We start from the raw sequence: 22,168 nt of genomic DNA, 5'->3' as shown, positions 1-22,168 counted from the left end.
CCAACTAAAATAGTACCAAAGAACATTATTCTTATTAGTTAACAACTTCTTTAATAATAGCAATGCTTTATGAAAATCAATGAAAGTTTGTATAAATTAAACTTAAAAAGGAATTCATTCAGAAGTAATTATTGTACATGTGCTAATTTTATATAAACAAGACGTTTAAAATACAGTTTAATTTTCACACACTTTAAAATAAGGGGAGTGATTACAAAAATTATTTTTAACTATGCATATGTTTGATATTTATTCAGTGACACACTTTTCCTCCCAGTAGCTTGTTACTTATCAGATTTAAAAAATAAACTAGTATTTTCTTTCATATATGATAACAGTAACTAAAACATTATTATTTACAAAATAAACTTTTGTTAGGAAAAGTGCCTTTCAAAAACAAACAGTTCGGAGTGTTTCTCAGTTTTATGATTATTTATCTAAAACAATTAAAAATATAAATATTTAATATATACAGATTTTAACAGTTGCACACTTAAAGTCATTAAAAGAGTTTCTAACCTGCTTAAATATCTTTCATATGAATGGTTTTGAAACTAACTCTGCTAAAATTATCTAATTGTTATGCCTTCTAGATTGCTGGTTGGCATTAAGGAAGATGGACATTTGTTAGCTAAATTACATTTTAAACAACCTTTGTATAAGTGCTGTATAGATTTGAAAAAATGAGTGTGATAGTTTTAACACTGCAGCCAATAGAATAAGCCTCTGCTTTTAGCTGTAAGTTTTGTGAAATTTAAGCTCTTAAATCCCAATACCCATATAAACTTTTTTAAAACTAGACTTTTGAAATTCCATATTACGAAGTGTTTAGCAAGAAATATAATAAAGTGTATTCATCCCCACTGTTTTCATTTGTGGCACTAGAATAGTAATACCTTTTAATGATTTTTATTCTATTTTTATGTTTTTTGTTAATTAAAAATAAATATATTTGTATTGGAGCCCACGTGAGTATGTTCTTTTTTTAATGAAATGATGCCCAAACAATTTGGATAGGTCCACTGCTAGCAAGTTGTTATAACCAAATGTTTATAATTGAGGTTTAAACTACCAAAACATTTCTCCATATTTTTCTTAAAAGAATTATACAAGTAAAAAAAAAATTAGCACAAGTAAAATGAGAAAAAGACAAATTTCTATTACCCAGGTATGATAATTGTTGAAATTTTAGTGCATGCCCTTTTAGATTTTATGGCTGTTTGTCTTTCTTTCTCATATTATACATATATTCTTTTTTCCATTCTTTACTTAAAACTTTTTTATAGAGGGTCTTTTTATTACTGAATTATTTAAAATGAAATTTAAATGAGATTCGAGGACAGATTAAAATTGAAAGAAATGATACCAAGAGACTATGATCTGCTGCTGAGCAAGGATGGAGTTTCATAATGAAATCTGGGTTAACTAACATTTATTTCATTTAGACCATTGCTTGCCATTTTAATGGCCTTTGTCTAGATAGCGAGTGTGTGGTTTAACTATAAAGCGAAGTCAACAAGAAATAGTCTGATCAAATATTGTGTTTTTCAGCTTGTTTTATCTTTATATGGTCCATGTCACAAAAGAGATGAAAGGAAACTAAGATTCTGGCTAGGCTCTTGTTTCTGCTCAGCACTACAACTGGGTCCATAACTGATAAAAATATTGTTTATAAACTAGAATTGTTAACTGCATGCAGCTTACAGTAACTATCAGTGGAGCTGTTGTTTCTTCAAAATCAAGCAGTTATCATTATCATTTAGAGGTGTGGTCTTGGACTTAACTTCATACAACTTTTTTTAAAATCAATGACTAGTACTATCAGAAAGGACATTCATTGACACAACAATTGAAGCCTAGCTGGGAAATGAAAACTAAGAAGAGGAAGTCACTTTCTCAATGACCAGATCAGAATAAAAATAAAATTAGAGAAGTAAGAAGTAAACAAAATGAGTATGTCATTTGGGTGGGCAAATAAGCCAGGGGGAGGGGGGACAATGAGTTTCAAAAGGACAAGTGGTTAGCTATTAGCAAGTTATCAAAGAAGATAACTTAGGAATTTTAACAAGCAAAGAGCTGACCAACATCAATAATGTGCTGCTATTGTTTGAAAAGCAAACACAACATTGTGAAATGTATTCCTTGTTATAACTTAACCTAAACTTCTGCTTCCTAGTTGACTGTCATTTGTAAACATCAAGAACTTGTTCTTTTTACCAGAAATGCCATTCACTTTCAGAGCAAATATGAGGAACCTAGCCACTCAAAATACCAAAATAGTTATAGAGGGAAAACTAGTTTCATTGCAAGATTGAAGGATGATGTGTTTTTCCTTCTGGAAGAGATGGGAGTAACTGGATAATAGTCATTAAATATGAGTGTACATAATGGAGATAACAAAGACTACTGAATTCAGGTTCTTAAGTGCCTGAAGTAAAAGTGGATCATTTATACTTAACCTTCAGAAAAAGAGTGAACTAAATATGAACTAAACCGTATTAGGAAGTAGTTAATTCAGAATAGGTGAAAAATAAAAAGTTAGGATAAAAAGGATTAGTGGAAAAATTAGAAAAACTGTCAGAATCTGGAAGAGTTTCCATGGAGAGATTTCTACTTTTCCACAATGAAATATGGATACCTGGAGGGATGAAATAGAACATTTTTAATGTCCTGGCCAGACCTCAAGTTTTGTGGGTTTTGTCTTAGGCAGAAACTACATTAAATAATTTGCACCAAGACAAAGAGGAAGCAACTTTGTTGTTATTAAACCAGTACTGATAACATTAGGAGACATATCTTTAAAATACTGTAATTGTGTTATAACCTTAACTCTAAGCGCAATATCAGCATCAGTTATCTGAATGCACATTTGGTAAGAGAAGGACCTAGAATATATAGACAGTGAGTAGTAGCCTAAAGAAGCAGTGATTCTGCTTTTTCTTATGATGTTCGTCTTAAAACTTTTATTTCACAAGTGACACGTATTAACTACAGGTACAGAGGAGCAAACAAGAACAAAAAATGCTTAATGTAATCTCAAGTGAGGGGGGAAAGATCAGTTAATATTTTGATATATCTTAGATTTCTACCTATGTATACATATATTTTGTAATGTATATTTTAAATTTTATATGGATTTTAAATTTTATATAAACAGGGAACAATCTCTTGCTTGACTTAATATCATGAACTTAGTAGTAACTAGATCCACATCATATTCAATGGCTGCCATAATTTGCATTAATTCCTACCTTTGGTCATTTAAGTGTTTTCAATTATTTAATACGTGTCCTCAATATTACTTTTCTTTCTGCCTTTAGCACGAGGAGCATTACAACAGAGAAGATAATTCAGGGCTTTTACTCTCCAACTGATATTTATTGAATACTTATTTGGGCCAGACATCGCTTTAACCGGGAGCTGGGGAGAAGTGGCTAACTCAAGATCTCTTCTTTCACTTAACTTTCAGTTTCCTGGGAACAGAAAGACTTGGAGAATAGGAGGCGACGAATCTAGTTTAAGTGAAAGTTGCTGGATTAGGGGCTAGATGTACCTCGATTAAAGAGGCTCTCGGCTTTAGGTCTCTACAGTTAATAACTGTTAGGTTTGCGCATAAAAATATTCATCCGCACCATCTGCATCAGCTACTGTTGCGGGAGCTACAGACCGCAGCCCGTTCGCAGCCGGGGCAGCCGCCCTGTGGCAGCCCGGAGCGAACCTCGGCGGGGCCTCGGGCTGCAGGGAGCCTCCGGGCGGGCCCGCGCTTCGCCCCCCGCCCCCTCCGCGCCTCCCGCGCCCGGCGGTCGGAAACAAAACCTCCTCCCGACCACTTCCACTTGGAGGAGCTTCCTGGCCGAGGGTGGCCGGGCAGAGCTGGTGCCGCGCTGCAGAGCACAATGGCCAGAGCGTGGGTGGAAAGCAAAACTTTGTTCCGTGTTCTCTGGGTCGGAGCAAAGCGATCCGGGAAGGGAATTTAAGCGAGACTAAAACTGTGCGCAGTTTTGTTCAGTTGTTGTTGTCTTTTCCTCCCAACAAACATCGTTCCCACTGATGAGCGAGGGCGCGGGGCCGCTGGGAAGCGAGGCAGGCGGGTCTCAGCAGGTGGCTGCAGGCGGCACCCCAGCATCCCCAGGGCTCCCTCGCGGGGATGCCCGCTTCCGCGGCGCCCCGCCCACCCCGCCGCGCCCCGCCCACTCCCCCGCCGCGCCCCGCCCACTCTCCCGTCGCGCGGCGCCGCCGAGGGGCGGGGGAGCGGCGGGGAGGGGAAGGGGTTCTCGCGCGATTGGGCGAGGTTTCCGGTGTTGTGACTGAGACCCGTCAATATGGCGGCGATCGGCCGCGGCCGCTCGCTCAAGAACCTCCGAATACGAGGTAAGCGCGCCGCGGTCCTCCCTCCCCACCGCCCGCGGCCCGCCGCCCTGGGCACTCGCCTTCCCCGGGCCCGGGGCGGGGGAGGCGAGCCGGGGCGCTGGCCGGAGCCAGGGCAGCCGCCGCCGGCCTGCGAGCGAATCCTAACTCGGGCTGTGTGTCTGTTTCGCGCAGGGCGGAATGACAGCGGCGAGGAGAACGTCCCGCTGGATCTGACCCGAGGTAACGCGGGGCGCGTGGCCGGGGAGGGGCCGGGGCCGCGCCGCGCCGCCGCGGGATGGGGGGCAGAGCCCGAGCCCCGCCTGCCGGCCCACCCCCTGCCCGGCGCCCACTCCCCTCGCCCCTGCCCGGGCTCGGCCGCGGCCGCGTGGGAGCGCCGCGCGACTCCGCCAGCCGCGACCCACCCATCCCGACTCCCGCACCCGAATCCTGGGGGCGGCCCGGGGGGGGGGGACGTTGTTATTTAGGTTGCTGGAGGATGTTTGAGGGAAGGGCGACCACATCCTGCCCTCCCCGTCCCCCGGAGCAGATGCCGGACTCGCTGGGTTCTTGTTGACTGCGTGACTTCTTTTCTCTTTGCCCACCGTCCCGAGGGGACCCGCAGCTTTGGCAGCTCGGTAGTGAAAACTGGAGCCGCTGGGTACTGCCAAGTGTCTGGTTTCTGCTGGATTTCCCTGCTACTTCCCCTTCCCGGGCCTTTGGGTCTGTAGTTGGCAAGACCGCCCCCTTCACCCTTGTCGCAGGTTCATTGTTTACCTTCTGCAGTGGTGGCGGGTTTGTTTACACCTTCCGAGTAGGGTAAACCCGGATTATATTTTTAACGACTAAATCCGACTACTGACCAGAGTTTCTTCTGTCAGTCGAGTAAACTCTATTCGACAGTATTTTGCTGAAGAATTAGGAAGGAGCTATATACAAGATTGTTCTCTCTCCCACGATAAGCAGGATTTGGTCTACTGATTGGAATGGTCGGTCGTATTTCACACCGGCTGCAGCTGGGAGTGTAACCTAGTTCAGCTGTACAGAATGCAGAATTTCTTTTTGAGATCTGTAAAACGCCTTGAGAAGTTAAAAGTCGCAAACATTCTATATGAGGTCAAATTTTACCCTAACAGTGTAGGACTATTATCTACAGTATTTGTTAGATGTGGGCTCATTGTGGATGCTTATATTTATATTGAAAGCATAGTACATCCTCTTATTTTTAATTTTGCCCGTAAGAACATTTGTCTATAAATTGAAAGGCCAGTTTTCATTTAGCTACAGGAGTAAGTTTTTGTAATAGTATTTTATTCTTAAAGTTCAGGAACTTAGTTTTGGGTGAACTAGCTCATTTTACAGGCAAAAGGGTTTTTAAGATACAATATAGTAGCGCATAAGAACTGAAAATGACAAATAAGGAGATCATCAGTGCACTAATTTGGAACTTTTTTTTTTTTTTTTTCGGGTCTGGGGATGGAACCCAGGGGCATTCAACCTCTGAGCTATACCCCCTGGCCTATTTTTTTATTCTTTATTTTGAAACCGGTTCTTACTGAGTTGCAGAGGGCCTCAATAGGTAGCCGAGGCTGTCTGCGAACCGCGATCCTCTGGTCTCAGCCTCCCAAATTCTGGGATTACAAGCGTGTGCCACCACGCCTGGCTTGGAACATTTTTTTGGCAGATGGCTTTTGAGAGTTGTAGAAAGATGTAAAACTTCAATTGTGTGTGTGTGTGTGTGTGTGTGTGTGTGTGTGTGTGTGTGTGTGTAACAGTTCGGAACTTTATATGACACGTAAATGGAAAGTTCACATAAAATGAATTTTGTAGTAAACTTCCTTATAAAATAGGATAATTCTTACAAACCTGAAATTAATTATTTCATTTTTCTAACAGATAATAAGCTTATTAGTGGTTTAATTTACATACAAGCACATGTGTTTTAGATGGAAGTAAGAAGAACACTTATTAGGTAAACTTAAGGCTAGTTTCTACATTAAAAACCTGGTTTTGGGTTTTGCTGCTGGAAATAAACTACAGTTATATTCTAAGTTGAGTTCGCAGAATTTCAATATGTAGTGGTTTCCCTGGTTAGTGTAAAAATTTGGGATTTTAGAAGAGCTTTGGTTTGCTTCCGTTTTACTCAGGAACACAAAACTATGTGTTAGCCATTTAAAATGCTACATCTCTTGAGAATTTATTAAACACCTATGTCCATAGGTGTTTTCAGCTTTATATAAAAAGTACATAAAATGCAGTTACTGCATACCCTGACAAATTGTACTTCTTTTGTAATAAAATATATGCAGCCAATTGAAACTGATTGCAAAAGCAGTGTAAAATTGAGAGATTATATGAGAACTGTATTCTTAGATAATAAAGAAGTTTAGAATAAAAGTAATTTGAGTTACATTTATTATATAGTGTCACTATTGTTTGGAGAAACTATTATTCGGATAGCATTTTATTGTTCAAAGAATCTCGTGGATCTAACAAGAAAGTTTATGAGAATTAAACTTTAGTAATAATATGAGAACTCTGAGGCAGTCTGGGTTGCAGCTGAAGGGCAGCTGCCTGTGGATCGGATTACAATATGTAAAAAGATAAAAGTTTGGGTGACTGAAATGTTTGTTGAATGCTAAGGTAGTGCTTGTTCTCATTCTAACTGTTTTTCTGTAATTTTTGAGAAATTATCTAGATATAGAATAAAGTTAATTATAAATAGATTATGGTTATTGTAATCCCTAAAGGAGCCATGAATATGTAGTTAAAAGAGAGCTGACTATAAAGTTGAATAATTCTGGGTTGTAATCTCAGCTGTGATATGTAATAGTTGGGTGATCTGGGGCAAGTTATTTGACCTTGCCTAACCTCTGGTTTCTTCCTTTCAAAAATCGAAGAGATAACTTCAAAGAGGAAGAATGTTAGAGATAATTGAGATAGTTGTTATCATAGGTCTTTATACTTTGTGAGTGATATTCAGTGGTTCACTGTGTTTACACTGTGAAATAAGAGTTCTTTAAATCGCATTAAAATATTTCAAATGATTGATTTGAATATTATAGATTTGTTAACAAGGAATTCAAGCTTTTTTTGGACACAGTTAATTGTATTAATTTGGTATATCTGAAATAGTTATTGAATACCACAGAAAACAAAATATTTTACTATAAAAAGATGACTAGTAAATTAAGTGTAAGAGAAATACACCTTATCATATGTATGTAAGATAAATTATGACATTTTATTTTACAGAACTTCAGAATTTTTCTTTTAGTAATAATGACTTAACTAGTCTTGGAAACTTCTTGAGCAAGAGAGTTCTCAGGTTCTTTGGTTTTGGTACTGGTGGTATTGCTGTGGTTGGTCCAGAGTTCCTCATTGAAAAATGGATTAATTTTGACCAAATACAGGAACTCATTGTAGTAGCTCATTGTAGTAGATTTTATAGTTAAGTAACTGGTAATTGTTGCTTTCAGTTTTGTTTAGACACTTCACTAATTTGTTAAAGTCCCTAATATTTGCTGTTGATTTCATTAAATACTCTAATATTTTATGCCAAAATGTATTTTGAAACTCAAATGTTTCCCTTAGACGCTTCAACCACAAGAATTTTCTTTCTTTCCTTTTTTGTTTTATTTCTCCCTTGGGTGGGACTGGGGATTGAACCCAAGGGCATTCTACCTTTGAGTGACATCCCCAGCCTGATTTTACTTATTATTTGGAAGTAGGGTCTCACTAAGTTGCGGAGGACCTCACTGAGTTGCCTAGGCTGGCTTCCAACCTGTGATCCTTTAGTTTCAGCCTCCCAAGTACTGGTATTACAAGTGTAGGCCGCCACACTGGGTTTAGAATTTTCTTTTTCAAAATGGGTTTCTGGTACTGAACCTAACTTGAAAAGGTAGCATTAATACTGAGTAAACCCCTCCCATTATAGTGTTCAAAGGAATTCCCAGAACCGGGAGAACTCTGTATTCAAATATATTTATTAGAATAAAACTTATTAAAAGTATAGCTGAGTTTTACAGTTTTTGGTTGTTGAACCCTTTTGCCTTTTCATTAGTAAGAATAAAAATGCTTACTGTCTTGCCTGTTTAATACCTAGAAAAGAAGAAGGATTATCTGAAATGATGTAAATTTGAACACTACTTGTTTTCTGATTTCCTCTAGTTGGGAGGTTACTCCTTTGTTTAATTGCTCACTTCAGTTAGACAGAATAAACATTGACTGAAATGCCTGTTATATACCAGATGCCGAATTTAGTGCCGGAGGAATAAAAATGAGGAAGGTTTTACCCCCTTTTAAAGAGTATACAGGAGCAGACAAAGAAGTGATTGGGACATGGAACAACTAATTAAGTAATCAAACTATACAAAGAAGAAGCCCAGTAGTAGCCAGAAAGAATGATTGAGAGTCTGGTGTGTTTAGTGTTATAGAAGTCTCATGGGAAGGGTTGACTTCCCATAAGAATCCTGTGGAGGGAAAGCTGGGCTCTCCAGGGAATTTACCACACCTTTGGAAAGGGAAGGTCAGTACATTAGAGGAGCTGCCTAGAAGGTTACTCATATACTCTGAGAGATGATGGAGTGCTGGACCAGGGTGTTGGCTGCAGAAGAGAAGTGGAATATATGATGGGGTGGAGGAACAACCATTTGCTTTCTTTAGATTCCAAACTGATTTTGTAATCCCTCTATTGTGTACAGAAAACCCACCCTTCCTTCCTTGTACTGGGGATTCAATCCAGGGGCACTCCACCACTCAGCTACTCCCCAGCCCTTTTTATTTTTCACTGTGAGAGAAGGCCTGGAGTAAATAGTAAGTTTCCCAGGCTGGCCATGAACTTGCCATATTCTTGTTTCACTCATCCTTCCTAGGAGCTGGGATTCCAGGCATGTGCTGCTACACCCAGCTATTTTTGATTAAGAAGGTAAAGGCTGTCCAGTGTAAATTCCCTAATGATCACCCATGCCTGCCTTTTCTTCCTCTGAGTCAAGGAAGTGTTCCTTTCCAGGGTAATTTTATGCTCCTGATACTCTTAAGATTCTTTGTAGAACTAAGATTTTCTTTTACTTTATTTCTTGATTCTTCTTCATTCATTTTATCAAGCATTTGTTTTATCTTTCATATGAATGGAGTACTGTGGTAGGCCTGGGCTGAAGGTGGGAGATACAAAGTAATAAAGACAAAGATTGAAAAATAGTTATTTTTTTTCTGGACTCTAGATAGTTTATCTTCACTCTACAATTATATTTCTTAATTACAAATGGATTTATCAGCACAGCTCTCTTCCTATTTTGAAAATACTTTTTATTTAATAAGTATGTTTATTTTTGTTTTGCTGGTGATTGAACCTAGGGGCATTCTACGTCTGAGCTATACCCCCCAGCCCTTTTATTCATTTATTTTTATTTTGATAAGGGTCCCACTAAGTTGCTGACAGTCTCACTACTTTGCTGAGGCTATCCTCAAATCTGTGATGCTTCGTGCAGACTCCCAAGTACTGAATAGGCATGTGCTGCCATGCCCAGCTTGAAAATACTTTCTAAGGGATGCTGTTTTGACCTCTTGTAAAATCCATCGGCATTTTAAGTTTCATATTCTAATAGGAGTACTATTATCGTATTAATCGTTTTGTGACAGGCCCTAGAATGTATTATCTCAATATTAAACACTGAGATTCTCTTATCCCTATTTTACAGTTGAGAATATAACCGTTGACATTTTAAAGTGTTGAACATAGGTGAAATTCAGCCAGGGTCCCAGAGGTAGTGAGAGGCTGTTATGTGTCTGGTAAGCATTTCAAAATCATGATGTGTAATACTTTACGCCCCAAAGTGACCCACTTTTCATTTCCTAGGTACCATCAACATCTAGTTTCAAGCTGAAGACTGTTTCATCCTGTTAGTTCTGTTGCTAAATGTCTCCAGTTTGCCTTTGCAATATTCATTGAATTAATGTCTTCTTTTATTCCCATTGTCATTGGTCTAGTTTACATCTTCATTTGGGTGACAGTAAAATCTTCTGTTTTCACCTTTTTCACCCCTTCTGCTAATTATCCAGATTTGATCTTGTTATTTATTTCTGTAAATTAAAAGCAAAACAACAAAACTGCCCTCTCACACATAGTACAGGCTCATTTTATGCTCACTGAATAAAGTCCAAATTCCCCAGCATGGCACTTAAGGCCATTTATGACTTGTTCTACTTTAACCATACCAATCACAATATATTTGCCACTCTGCGTTGTTCCTGTGTATAACATCCTCCCTCCCTTCTTTATACATAGTGCTTCGCAAAGGGGATTGGGAAGATTTTTCTAGTCTAAAGCACCAGTCCTTCATTCCTTTCTTTTCCCTTGGAAACTCTGCCCCTAGAGAATAATTGATTTAGTCAAAGACTGCTACTTCTTAAACTTAACATGTAGTTTCATATTTGCTTAACTTTGCATAGCTGTTTTCTTTTCCTAGAAATTCATTTCCAGTACTCTTTATAGAAATTACAGTTCTTTAAGGTCAAGGTCATTGCCACTTCTTGGAATCCCAGGGGGATTTATTGTATGCACAATTCATGTTCTCTCTCCCTCCCTCCCTCCCTACCTCTCTCTCTCTCCCTCCCTCTCTCCCTCTCTCTCCACTTTTCCACGTCCCTTTGTTCCTTTCTAAGTAGCACTTAAGAATTACCTCTTTTTAGTTTTTCTGTCCAATTATTTTTCCATCACTAGGTTTTAAGCTTCTTGAGGGCAGGAGTCTTCTTTACTTATTTGTAAGATTACTTCCCCCTCCTTTTGTCTAATATTTATAGTAATTGAAGTGTTTTTCCCCCCTAGTGCTGGAGATCAAACTCAGGGTCATGTACATGTTAGGCACATGCTCTATCACTGAGTAACATCCCCAGTCCCTGAAATATTTTTTTGGATTAAAAACTGGAGAAAAATGAGAAAAGAAATAATACAGTATTAAAGAGAATAGAGTATTCTCTTTAATTGGTGGTACTATAAAATGGAAAGTCATTTTGGGAGGACTAATAGTTCAATTTTGCACTTTAAATTTTAGTTGATCGATACTGCCAAAGGTGTAGCAAGTAGTGGAATGGAGATTGAGTAATAGTTTTTTGAATTTGTGATCTCAGTATAGTCTGCATATAGGGTGTTGGGAGAAGAAAGAATGTAAATAGAGACCTTTTTTTTTTTTTGGTGGTACTGGGGTGGAACCCAGAGGCTTTCTACCTCCGGGCTATACTCCCAGACCTTTTTTATATTTTATTTGGAAACAGGGTCTCACTAAGTTGCTAAGAGCTTCACTAAGTGGCTGAGGCTGGCTTCGAACCTGTGCGATCCTCCTGTCTCCGCCTCCCAAGTGCAGGGATTACAAGCGTGCGCCACCACGCCCGGCAAATAGAGACCTTTTGGTGCTGGGCATTGGATACAGGCTCTCCACATGCCAACCGAGTGCTCTACAAATGAGCTGCATCCTCCTGCATGGAGAAAGAGGTAAAGATTTGAGTGTTCTAGGATAAGATGACCAGGCTGTATGTCATAGGTGGGAATAAATAAGGAGGAGGCTAACAGAAGAAAATAATGAAGATTATAATCTCTGAAGATAGGTTGAAGAGGCTAAGAATGTAGCATTGAAGTTGGGGTCTAGAGAACTCAGTTCCAGTCTTCCTTAATCTGAGGGTGATTTGGGTATGCTATTTAATTTCTCCGGGCTTGTTTCTTCAGTTCTAAACTGCATAATACTTTATACTTACAGCACATTTATTTTCATCTTTGTGATCCTCAGGTCAGCATGGGATAATGAAAGGTTAGAAAGCATTTATAGTATTAGCCATGGTTGGTGGCTCATGCTTGTAATCCCAGTACTTGGGAGGCTGAGACAGAAGGATTACGCAGGTTCGAAGCCAACCTCAGCTACTTAGGCTCTCAGCAACTTAGTGAGACCCTGTTTCCAAATAAAATATAAAAAATAGATCTGGGAGTGTAGCCCAGAGGTAGAAAACCCCTGGGTTCCATCCCCAGTACCACACGCACACACAAAGAAAGAAAAAAAAAGCATTTATAGTGTTAAGTCACTGTCAGCAGTATTCCCATAAACAATAATGAGTACATGTAGGAGTGGTGATATTTCTTAGTACTTTAAGTGTAAATTACACTCAACTCTCAATTTCCTTTTAAGTGAGCCTTCTGCTGTGACTTGCTGCCTCTTCCCCCTCATAGGTCTCAGGCTACTGAAAATAAGCACAGTGGGGGTGAGTGAAAGGTTTGCTTGCCTGCCTATCTATACCTCTTGCTATCACTCATCCAACTGCAATCCACTCTCAGTTGCCTGCCCTTAAAAAAGGTGACAATGGTATAAGAGTGCTAAATGTATAATCGTAGTATTTTTTATATGTTACTTTGGAAAGATTTTATGTTTTTTTACTACTGTAGATTGTTATATCTTTTATATTTTTTTCAAACTATTAGCATCATTTTTAAATTTTCTATGTACATATTATTAAAGTAGTAGAAGAAAGTAAACAGATTAAAATATTTATTAGAGCTGGGCATGGTGAGTCTCACTTGTAATCCCAGTATTTGGGAGCTGAGATAAGAGGATTGCAGGTTCATGGCTAGCCTCAGCTACTTAGTGAGAACCTCTGCAACTTAGTGAGACCGTGTTTCAATAAAATAAAGAGTAAAAATAGGGCCAGTGCTATAGAATGCCCCTGGGTTCAGTCTTTAGTGTTGGAAAAATATACATACATACATACATACATACATACACACACACATGTATATATTGTAATCCACCTATGAATAATTGAGAGTTGGCTGTTTATGCTTTTTAGATCATCCATTGTTTTGGATTGTGCTTTTTTGTTAGTATGGCCAGGTTAAAGTTGAATGGCTCTTAAAAATTATATCTCAGCCAGGCATGCTGATGCACACTTGTAATCCCAGTACTTGGGAGGCTGAAACGGGAGGATTGCAGGTTCAGGCCAGCCTCAGTGACTTAGTGAGACTCTATTTCAAAATAAAGAATAAAATGGTGGGGGGTATGTAACTCAAAGGTAGAATGCCACTGAGTTCAATCCCCAGTAAACACACACACACACACACACACACACACACACACACACACACTATATCTCTACATGTAATGTAATTTTAAAATATGCAGATGCCAAAGTAAATTGAAAATAACTATATAAACTAGCTAAATACAGCATTAATATATCCAAAATGAAAAAGAATTCAAATATAAGTATGTTCATCATATTTCCTCTTACAAAGTCTTCTATCCATACACATTGCTGGAATTGAACAATGTGCTTGATAATAATTTTATATAAAATATGCTTTCTTAAACACATCTCCTTAACGTAGTCAATTGAATTTAATAAAGAATTTAAAAAGAAATTTTTATTCTAAATTTACCTAGATTTTAAAGAACTTGGTTCCTTTGATTACATTTCCATTTTTTAACCTCTGTATGTTGAAGCATTTGGATTTATAGTGATTTTCCTGAGGTCAGCCATTCACACAATGGTGTGTGTGTGTGTGTGTGTGTGTGTGTGTGTGTGTGTGTGTGTGAACTTTATACATGCTAGAGGTGCTCTGCCACTGAGCTATACCACCAGCCCAGAGGTAGAAAACCTCTGGGTAGAAAAATTTAAAAAGAAAATTTTTAAATTTTCTTTTGAGATAGGATCTCCATAAATTGCCCAGGCTGGACTGTAACTTGCAATCTTCCTTCCTCAGTTTCCCAAGTAGCTGAGGCACATGTATACTTCTGTGTTAACTAACCAGTACTTTTAGCCCAGGGGCATCCTACCTTTGCGCTCTATCCCTAGTCTTATTTTGTCTTTTTAATTTTGAAAGTGTCTCACTAAGTTGTAGAGGGCATTGCTAAGTTGTTGAGGTTGGTTGCAACCTGCACTCCTCTTGTCACAGCCTCCCAAGTGTTGGGATTACAGGTGTGCATTTGCACGCCCAGTACATTTTTGATGAGTATGTTCTCATACTGGTTAGTGTTGTTGTGACTGGGGAAGGCATACATTTTTTATTAAGGGTTTATATTATAGTTGGGGTATAGCTGTATTAATGTGTAGTGTAAGTATTCATTTGAAATATCTGTTGATAACCTGTATAAAGAAGTTGAAGAGATAGAGGAATTCAGGGGTTAAAAATAGGAGCAAGGTAAGGAATGGACCCTGGATGGAAGACCTCATAGAAATGAAGAAGTGGTGACACCTTTAGACTTTTTAGCAAAAGGGTAGCATTTAACTAGGCAGAGCTCTGTACCAGGGTTTCATAAATTGCAATTTTGAAAACAAACATATCCCTGACACAGTTTTCAATATTTGAAGGTAATATTGAGAAAAAGTTGGTAGTAAGCTTTTTCCCTTTATATAAATCTTTTAACCTTTGAAGACTGATGATATTTTAAACTTGGGTTCTTCTGATCTTTGAAGATAGTCCTGGACTACATTGAGAGGTTTGAGGCATATAATGAAATAATTGCCTACTTGTGACTATGAGTATGTAATTGCTTACATTCCAAACCAAAGCATAGATGATTTTTCCTAACATTATTTTGTGCGTGTCTTTCCTCTTCATTAACATGAAATTTTGTGGGGGGTGTCTGGGGATGGAATCCAGGGGCATCCGACTTCTGAGCTACACTCCTGCCCTATTTTTTATTCTTTATTTTGAAACAGGGTCTCACTAAGCTGCGGAGGGCCTCACTTAGTTGAGACTGTCCACGAAATATGATCCTCCAGTCTCAGCCTCCTGAATGCTGAGATTACAAGCATGCACCACCGTGCCCAGCTCATGAAATTGTTAATGGAGGATTTGTCTATGTTTTTGAGGCTCTGTTAATTTTATCACACTTCTAAATGTATGCAGTTTTTAAGTAAAGACTGTGATGGAATGGATAGTGTTTTCTTATTTTCTACACTAAAATGACTCTATTTTCTGATTGCAAAATTTAAACATATTGCCAGATGAGATAGATAATTCTTGAAAAAATGAACAATTTTTCATTACTAAACTCAGACACACTAGCATTCTAGTGATTTGGGTAAATGATGAATAATATTTGGCGGAGATTATTGTTCTATTTGGGCAGCAAAATAAAATTTGAATTGCCCCTTGCAGAAATTTTAGTACTTTTGCTTTGAATCCAACGTAATTTCATGAGTTTCTCATAATGAACAAAATGTGAGGAGACATTGGAACTGTAAACAACGAAGATTGCCAAGTAATTTAGTTACTAAGAAGGAACAGCTTGCCAGATAAAAGTGTATTTAACTGTTTTAGATGTGTGTACATACATTTTTATCAGTAGTTTTATACTTTTAGAAATCACATCTTAAAATATTATTTCCATGTTTGGTTTATCCTTCATATACTAAAACTTTTAATTGACTTTTCACTCATAATTCTATAATGTACTCTCCAAAATTCTCCACACTACCATCACCACCACCTCCCTTCCTCCAGGCAGGGTGTGAGTGGAGGGGACTATGAGGATAGAGTTGTAGGCAGAGAGACTCCTACAGTGGTTGGAAACATATTTTTAGGTGTGAGTACTCTTAACTTGGGATATATGGTAATTTCTGTGTGTGAGAGACCAAGTGACAAGTAGAGTATTGTGGAACTTTTTATTCAGTATATGTATGAAAGATAAGAAATTTTAATCATATCCATTTTATCATATTGATTATTGGTACAGATATAAAATAATGGGCTGGGATGTTTGAATACTAATAGTTATTTTCTACCTTGTTTATTGAGAAGACTTGGTTTTATTAGGCTAAACTTTTGGTTATTTTTTAATAACTTGCTACAAAGCAAGTCATGTTAATTTTTATGTCATACAAAGTTTCATATGTCACATTAGAATAATTATATAAAAATCTTAATGGATTAAACTTTAAAGTTAGAATAGCTTTAAAGTGTTTAAATCATTATATATATTAATAAAAACCTTATAGTTATGTTTCTCATGGAAGAATTCAGTGTTCTAGGTGCATGTGTAAATGCTGTGTTGAATACACAAATTCTGCTGTTTTCACTAGGAAAGTAGAAAAAGTTATTTGAAAAATTGCTGGTAATTTTTCAAAAGAAAATTAAAGGAGATGATTACGTGATTGGGGTCTTATTTTTAAAAAATAGACATGATTTTTAGTCCTAGAAGGAATTTCTCACACATATTAATAATTGTTTCTATATTATAAAAGTACAATAGAGAAAAAAGAGTGATTATTATTATTATTTATTTTTGTGGTACTGGGGATGGAACCCAGGAGCATTGTATCTCCAGGCTACACCCTCAGCCATATTTTTTTAGTTTTTTTATTTTTGAAACAGGGTGTCACTGAGTTGCAGAGGGCCTCGCTAAGTAGCTGAGGCTGTCTGTGAACCACAATCCTCTGGTCTCAGCCTTCCAAATGCTGGGATTACAAGTGTGTGCCACCACTTCTGGCCTAAGAGTGATTTTTTCTAAACAAATAAATGCATTGCTGTTAAATGGCACAGGGGAGGTGCTGGGATATGCATGGATTTAGGAATGTAATTATACATACAAATGTAATGTTTATTTTAAGCATATTTGGAAGTTATTTATTTTTTGCAGTACTGGGGATGGAACCCAGGGTCATTCTACCTCCGAGCTATACCCCCATCCCTATTTTTTATTCTTTATTTTTCTTTGAAGATTTAAAGAAGTTTATTAAAAGATAGAAATACAGAAGATAGAAATACAGAAAATAGTTACAACCCCATGCCAAAATGGCATGAGGGGGGAGGGTGGCCCAGGCCAACTCACCACTCCCCCTTATTCTTTATTTTGAAACAGGGTCTCACTGAGTTGCAAAGGGCCTCACTAAGTAGCTGAGGCTGTCTGCAAACCTTGATTCTCTTGTCTTAGTCTCCCAAATACTGGGATTACAAGCCTGTCTTTATTTAAAAAAAAAAAAAAAAATTTTTTTTTTTTTTTTTTTTTTGCAGTACTAGGGATTGAACCCAGGGGCATTCTACCTTTAAGCTACACCCCCAGTCATGTTTTTTATTCTTTATTTTTGAAACAAGTTCTCACTAAGTTGCAGAGGGCTTCACTAAGTAGCTGAGGCTGGCCATGAACCTGCGATCCTCTTGTCTCAGCTTCCCAAGTACTGGGATCACAAGTGTGTGCTACCAAGTTTATTAGCCCTCACACTCAAAGTAGCTATCATCATCATTCAAACCTTCCATTGATAAGTAGGCTATTCTTAGGGGTTTTGTTTCTTTATTGAGTATCTAGTTGTTAATGAAACTTTTACATCAAATTAGCCAAAAATTTAATAAAAGTAACTGGGTTCTAGTTTTTTTTCTATAAAACACTCTTTTTATTCTCTTATAAGTATTTACAAATAAAAATGGTAGGTAAAATCAGTTTGGACATTGCTACATGCAGTTACAGAGAGATTCTTATTCTTTTGCTCTTGTCAAATAATCCAGTCACTGAATGTTTCAGAATACTGGTAATATGCCTAGCTTTGTTCTAGTTCTTCAGTGTTTAAGATAGGGCTTTTGATTATTATAAAAAGCAGCAGCAACCATGTTATATGGTGGGGGACTCTGTTAAGAAATTAATTACCTGATTTAGTCTTGGTGCAAACCTAGAAAATATACATTAGCATATCTAAGTAACTGATGAGGAAAATGGAACAATGCCTAACTTCCCCAAATAGCCATATAGGTATTAAGCTAGAAGTGAGATTCAGACCCCTTTAATTGTTGGTAAAAACCATGCACTTAACCCTTACAATCTTTACAAAAACAACTTTAAGTGTAATAGAGGATAAATCACACCACTGGTTGAATACTAATTTGGAATTCTCAGGAAACAAGGTATTTACTGAGCTCAGAAATGTGCATTTTAACTATTTTGGGTAAAATTTCTACAATGTAACCTTTTTTCTTGCTAGGGTCATTATGACTGAATTTTTGTATTGGGTTAGGGGAGGCAATTCATTACTATCTTGTGTAATATCCAACTACTCCTCTGATGCTTATGTCTGTTTCATTGTTCTCATAGGTCACTCTACATTGCAGTTATTGTTCCTGTATTTAGACAAATTAACAGGAGAAAAAGCATACTTTTTTTTTAGTACTGGGGATTGAACCTGGAGCATTCTACCTCTGCTCTATACCCCCAGTCATATTTGTTTTTTTGTTTGAAACAAGGTATCACTAGGTTGATGAGAGAGTCTTACTACCTGCCGAGGCTGTCCTTGAACTTGCAACCCTACTGTCTCAGCCTCTCAAGAACAGGGATTACAGGTGCACACTGTTATGCCCCGTTTGATTCTGTTGTAAGCACTTTACTGAATACTGGAATGTTGTGTGCAAGACAATTTTATTTTAAACACACTACCACTATATGTTATAACTACCTTTATAATCTAGCCCCTAGCTATCTTTACAGCCATTTTAATTTCCTATTTTTTTTTACTTATTCATTATTACTTCTTTCCTGGTCATTCCTAAGCATATTTTCTTTGCTGAGCCTTTGTACTTATATTCTCTCTGGTTTGTTCTTCCTCCAATATCTGTATGATTTTCTTTCTCATTTCATTTCATTTTGTTCATATGTCACCTTATCAGTGAAGCTTTCTCTGGTCACTCTCTCCAGTGGAGCCTCCATCTCCCATCACTTTCCATTCTTTTTCTTTTTGCAGTGCTGAGGATTGAACCGAGGTCCTTGCACATGTAGGCAAGGCCTCTACCACTGGGCAATTATATCCCCAGCCCTTATTTGCACTCTATAGCTCTTGCCATTACTAGTTTACAGTATGTATTTTCTGTATCCCTCCTGCAATATAAGTTTTCTGAGCCTAAGTACTTTTTTTTGTTTATCATTGTATTGTTGCTTAGAGTAACCCTGACACACTATGCATACTGATTAAGTGTCTGTTGATTTAAAAAATGACCATCAAATTTGTGTTTAGCTTCAATCGAGTTCTTTACTGCTTATTCAACATTTTAACCATGTAGGCAAGTATATCATACTTAATGTTTTCAACTTTCTAATTATCTTATTCCAGTTTTTTCCCTTTATTTCCCAACTGGGTTAAGAACAGTACTTTAATTGGGCCAAATCAAACACCCAGGAGATGTCTTGACCTTATTCTTTGTCTTTCCTTATTCTCCACACCAGATTTGCACCTAGATGGTAGTGATTTATCTCTGAAATACTTGTAAACTCTGTTTTATTTGTTGTTTCTCTTTCCGTATCTTTATTCATTAGGAGAGGCCTTCCCCTAATGATTGCATGGGCTTTACAACTACTTTCCCTATTCTGGTTCTGTTCTTTCACAATTTACTCTGTCATCTGTAGACAACAAGTTTCCTCAAAAGTCAATCTTACCTTGACCAGCAGGGCTGGGCATCTTTTTCCTTTGGAATTTTGTAGTATATTATGTTACTTTTTTTCCTCTTTCTTTTTGTTGGGATCAGAGGCAGCCCTATTTTTTATTCTTTATTTTGAAACGGGGTCTTACTAAGTTGTGGAGGGTCTCACTAAGTAGCTGAGGCTGGTGGTGAACCTGCGATCCTCCTGTCTCAGCCTCCCAAGTACTGTGATTATAAGCGTGCACCACCCCTCCCGTTTATTATATAACTTTGTATAAATATGCTCTAGTTTGTTCACAAGTCTGCCTCTCTTAATTATAGTTGGCAAATATTTGTTGACCTTTGCTTTGGACTGGGTGTTGATCTTTTACTGGTGATTCACTGGTGAAAAAGATTGAGCCCCTGCCCTTCAGAAGCTTCTGTTCTAGTAGATAGAACATAGACTGAAAACCAATGAACATAGAATTTTAGGTATGGATAAGTGTTCTTAATATTAAATTGGGTATATGAAAAAGAGTTGACTGATGGTTGAGGGGATTTTTCAGAGAAAACTTCTTCTGAGGCTGTAATATTTAGTTGATCAACTAGATGAATGAGGAGGTGTCATGTGAAGATAAGTAGGAAAAAGTCTTCCAAGAAGGAACAGCTAGTACAAATGCCTGAAGATAGGAAAGAGCCAGTATGGCTGGTACATGATAAATGAGAGGGAGAGTGGAGTATGAGATTAGAACAAAGAGGTAGACAAGTAATAAATTGGAAGAAAAATGGTATAGTTGCAGAGAGAAGTCATAGATCTGATTTAGAAAAATCTTTGTGGAGAATACACTGTAGCCCTGGGAGCAAGCCCTATATGGCACAGATCACTAAATCAATATTAATTGACTGGATAAGTGAATGAGTTAATCTTTTCATTTTGCTCATGAAACAGGCAAGATTATTCAGTTTACATCTTTCAAGACTTAAGTATTGCCTTTCAAGAGGAGAAAGTGACAAAAATCAACATTGTAGAAATGATAATTGTACTAATATATCATTTCTTATAAGCTATTTATATTTAACTCTTACTACTTTTAATGTTTTTTGAATTACAAAGTAATGCCTGGACTATCATTAATGTGTGTGTGTGTGTGTGTGTGTGTGTGTGTGTATGCGCGCATGTGCGCAGTTTTGGGGATTGAACTCAGAGGTTTTCTTCCTCTGAACTATAGTCCCAGCCCCTTGTATTTCTTATTTTCAAACAGAGTCTCACTAAGTTACAGCAGGCTGGCCTGGAACTAGTTAACGCTGCTTTCTTGGTCTCCCAAATACTGGTATTACAGACAGGTACCACTACACCTGGCTGAACTTTCATTAATTTTAGTGAAAATTCTTCTTCACTATGAATGGGAATGCTATGTTCATTTGTTCATTCATTCAGTTAGTTGAGTGTGTGCCATACACAGAGTATTCTTCCAGGTCTTCTGAAATTTCAAGGTTAGAGTTACAAAATAAATCAGACTTTGCTCTTAAAGAAGCTCCAGTTAGTAACATGTCGTTTAAAAATGTATTATAAATGGTTAAGCTAGACTGACATTTAAAAATGCATTATAAATGGTTAAGAGGCTCAGAGAGAATTGTTCACTTTGTATAATCTATGTTAAAAGTTATCTGTTCCATTTGTTCTGCTTTGCTGCTGCTGCTAGGTGTTTTCATGTAGATGTTGGAACTATCCTTGGGAGTATGGTGAAATAGGGAAAATAGAAGAACGGGTAGAGTTAGTACTGTTACCTTTATCCTTATTTTTAAATTAAAAAAAAATTATTCTGAATAAAAACCTAGGATAAAATTTTCCCTTCCTCTTAATTAGAATCTTCTCATTCAACTGTAATCTCTCACTGTCCTCCTACCTATACAGCACCAAGATATGTGCACTGTGAGTAATTTGAACACAGTCTTTTTTTCTTGGAACTTAAGCACAATGGCTTTGAGGCAGATTTTGGGGAAAGTCTTATCTTTCATTTTACAACTTGAATTTGCATACTTTTTGTACTTCTTCATTTCCTCCCCAGTGGTACGAGGGATGGAACCCAGAGCCCCAGCACATACCCTGCAAGTGTCCTACCAATGAACTACTATGCCCCAAGCCCCTTAACTTCATTTTCTTAGTGATTGATATTTTTTCTCAGTTTTTAAAGCTTGAGATCTTTTTATTTTTTACTTATTCTTGCTTTCTAATTCTGTGGAAATATTCATTTAATAAGTATTTATTTTATGTGTCAGGTAATGTGCTAGATCACAAAGTAAAACCAAGGGTTCGAGCTGCCTGATGTGGCAGAAATTTTTCAGCAGTCAGTATACTCTTTCCTCTTAGTGACATTTAAGGTTCATAATTCTTAGTTTACTGTTCCCAGCAGCACCAAGACTGACACTTAGAATTGAAACTCGTTTTTCTGTAACAAG

At 37.7% G+C, this 22,168-nt stretch overlaps 1 protein-coding gene across 2 annotated transcripts in view; it reads left to right on the top strand.

Annotated features, from left to right (window-relative positions):
- Nucleotides 1-4,322: 4,322 nt before the first annotated feature.
- Nucleotides 4,323-22,168, top strand: part of RICTOR (RPTOR independent companion of MTOR complex 2) — a gene marked incomplete at both ends in the record, with an annotated part of 113,416 nt that continues 95,570 nt past the window's right edge. For both annotated transcript variants that reach the window (XM_080698909.1, XM_080698908.1), the window contains 2 exons: nt 4,323-4,371; nt 4,543-4,590. In XM_080698909.1, the coding sequence (XP_080555035.1) occupies nt 4,323-4,371; nt 4,543-4,590 (97 nt within the window). The remainder of the gene's footprint in view (nt 4,372-4,542; nt 4,591-22,168) is intronic.

This window comes from Muscardinus avellanarius (assembly GCF_963383645.1).
Source record: "Muscardinus avellanarius genome assembly, chromosome: 1".
In the NCBI taxonomy this organism is placed as follows: Eukaryota; Metazoa; Chordata; class Mammalia; order Rodentia; family Gliridae; genus Muscardinus; species Muscardinus avellanarius.
The sequence above is the reverse complement of the archived record's forward strand: the minus strand, read 5'-3'. Positions and strand labels throughout refer to the sequence as shown.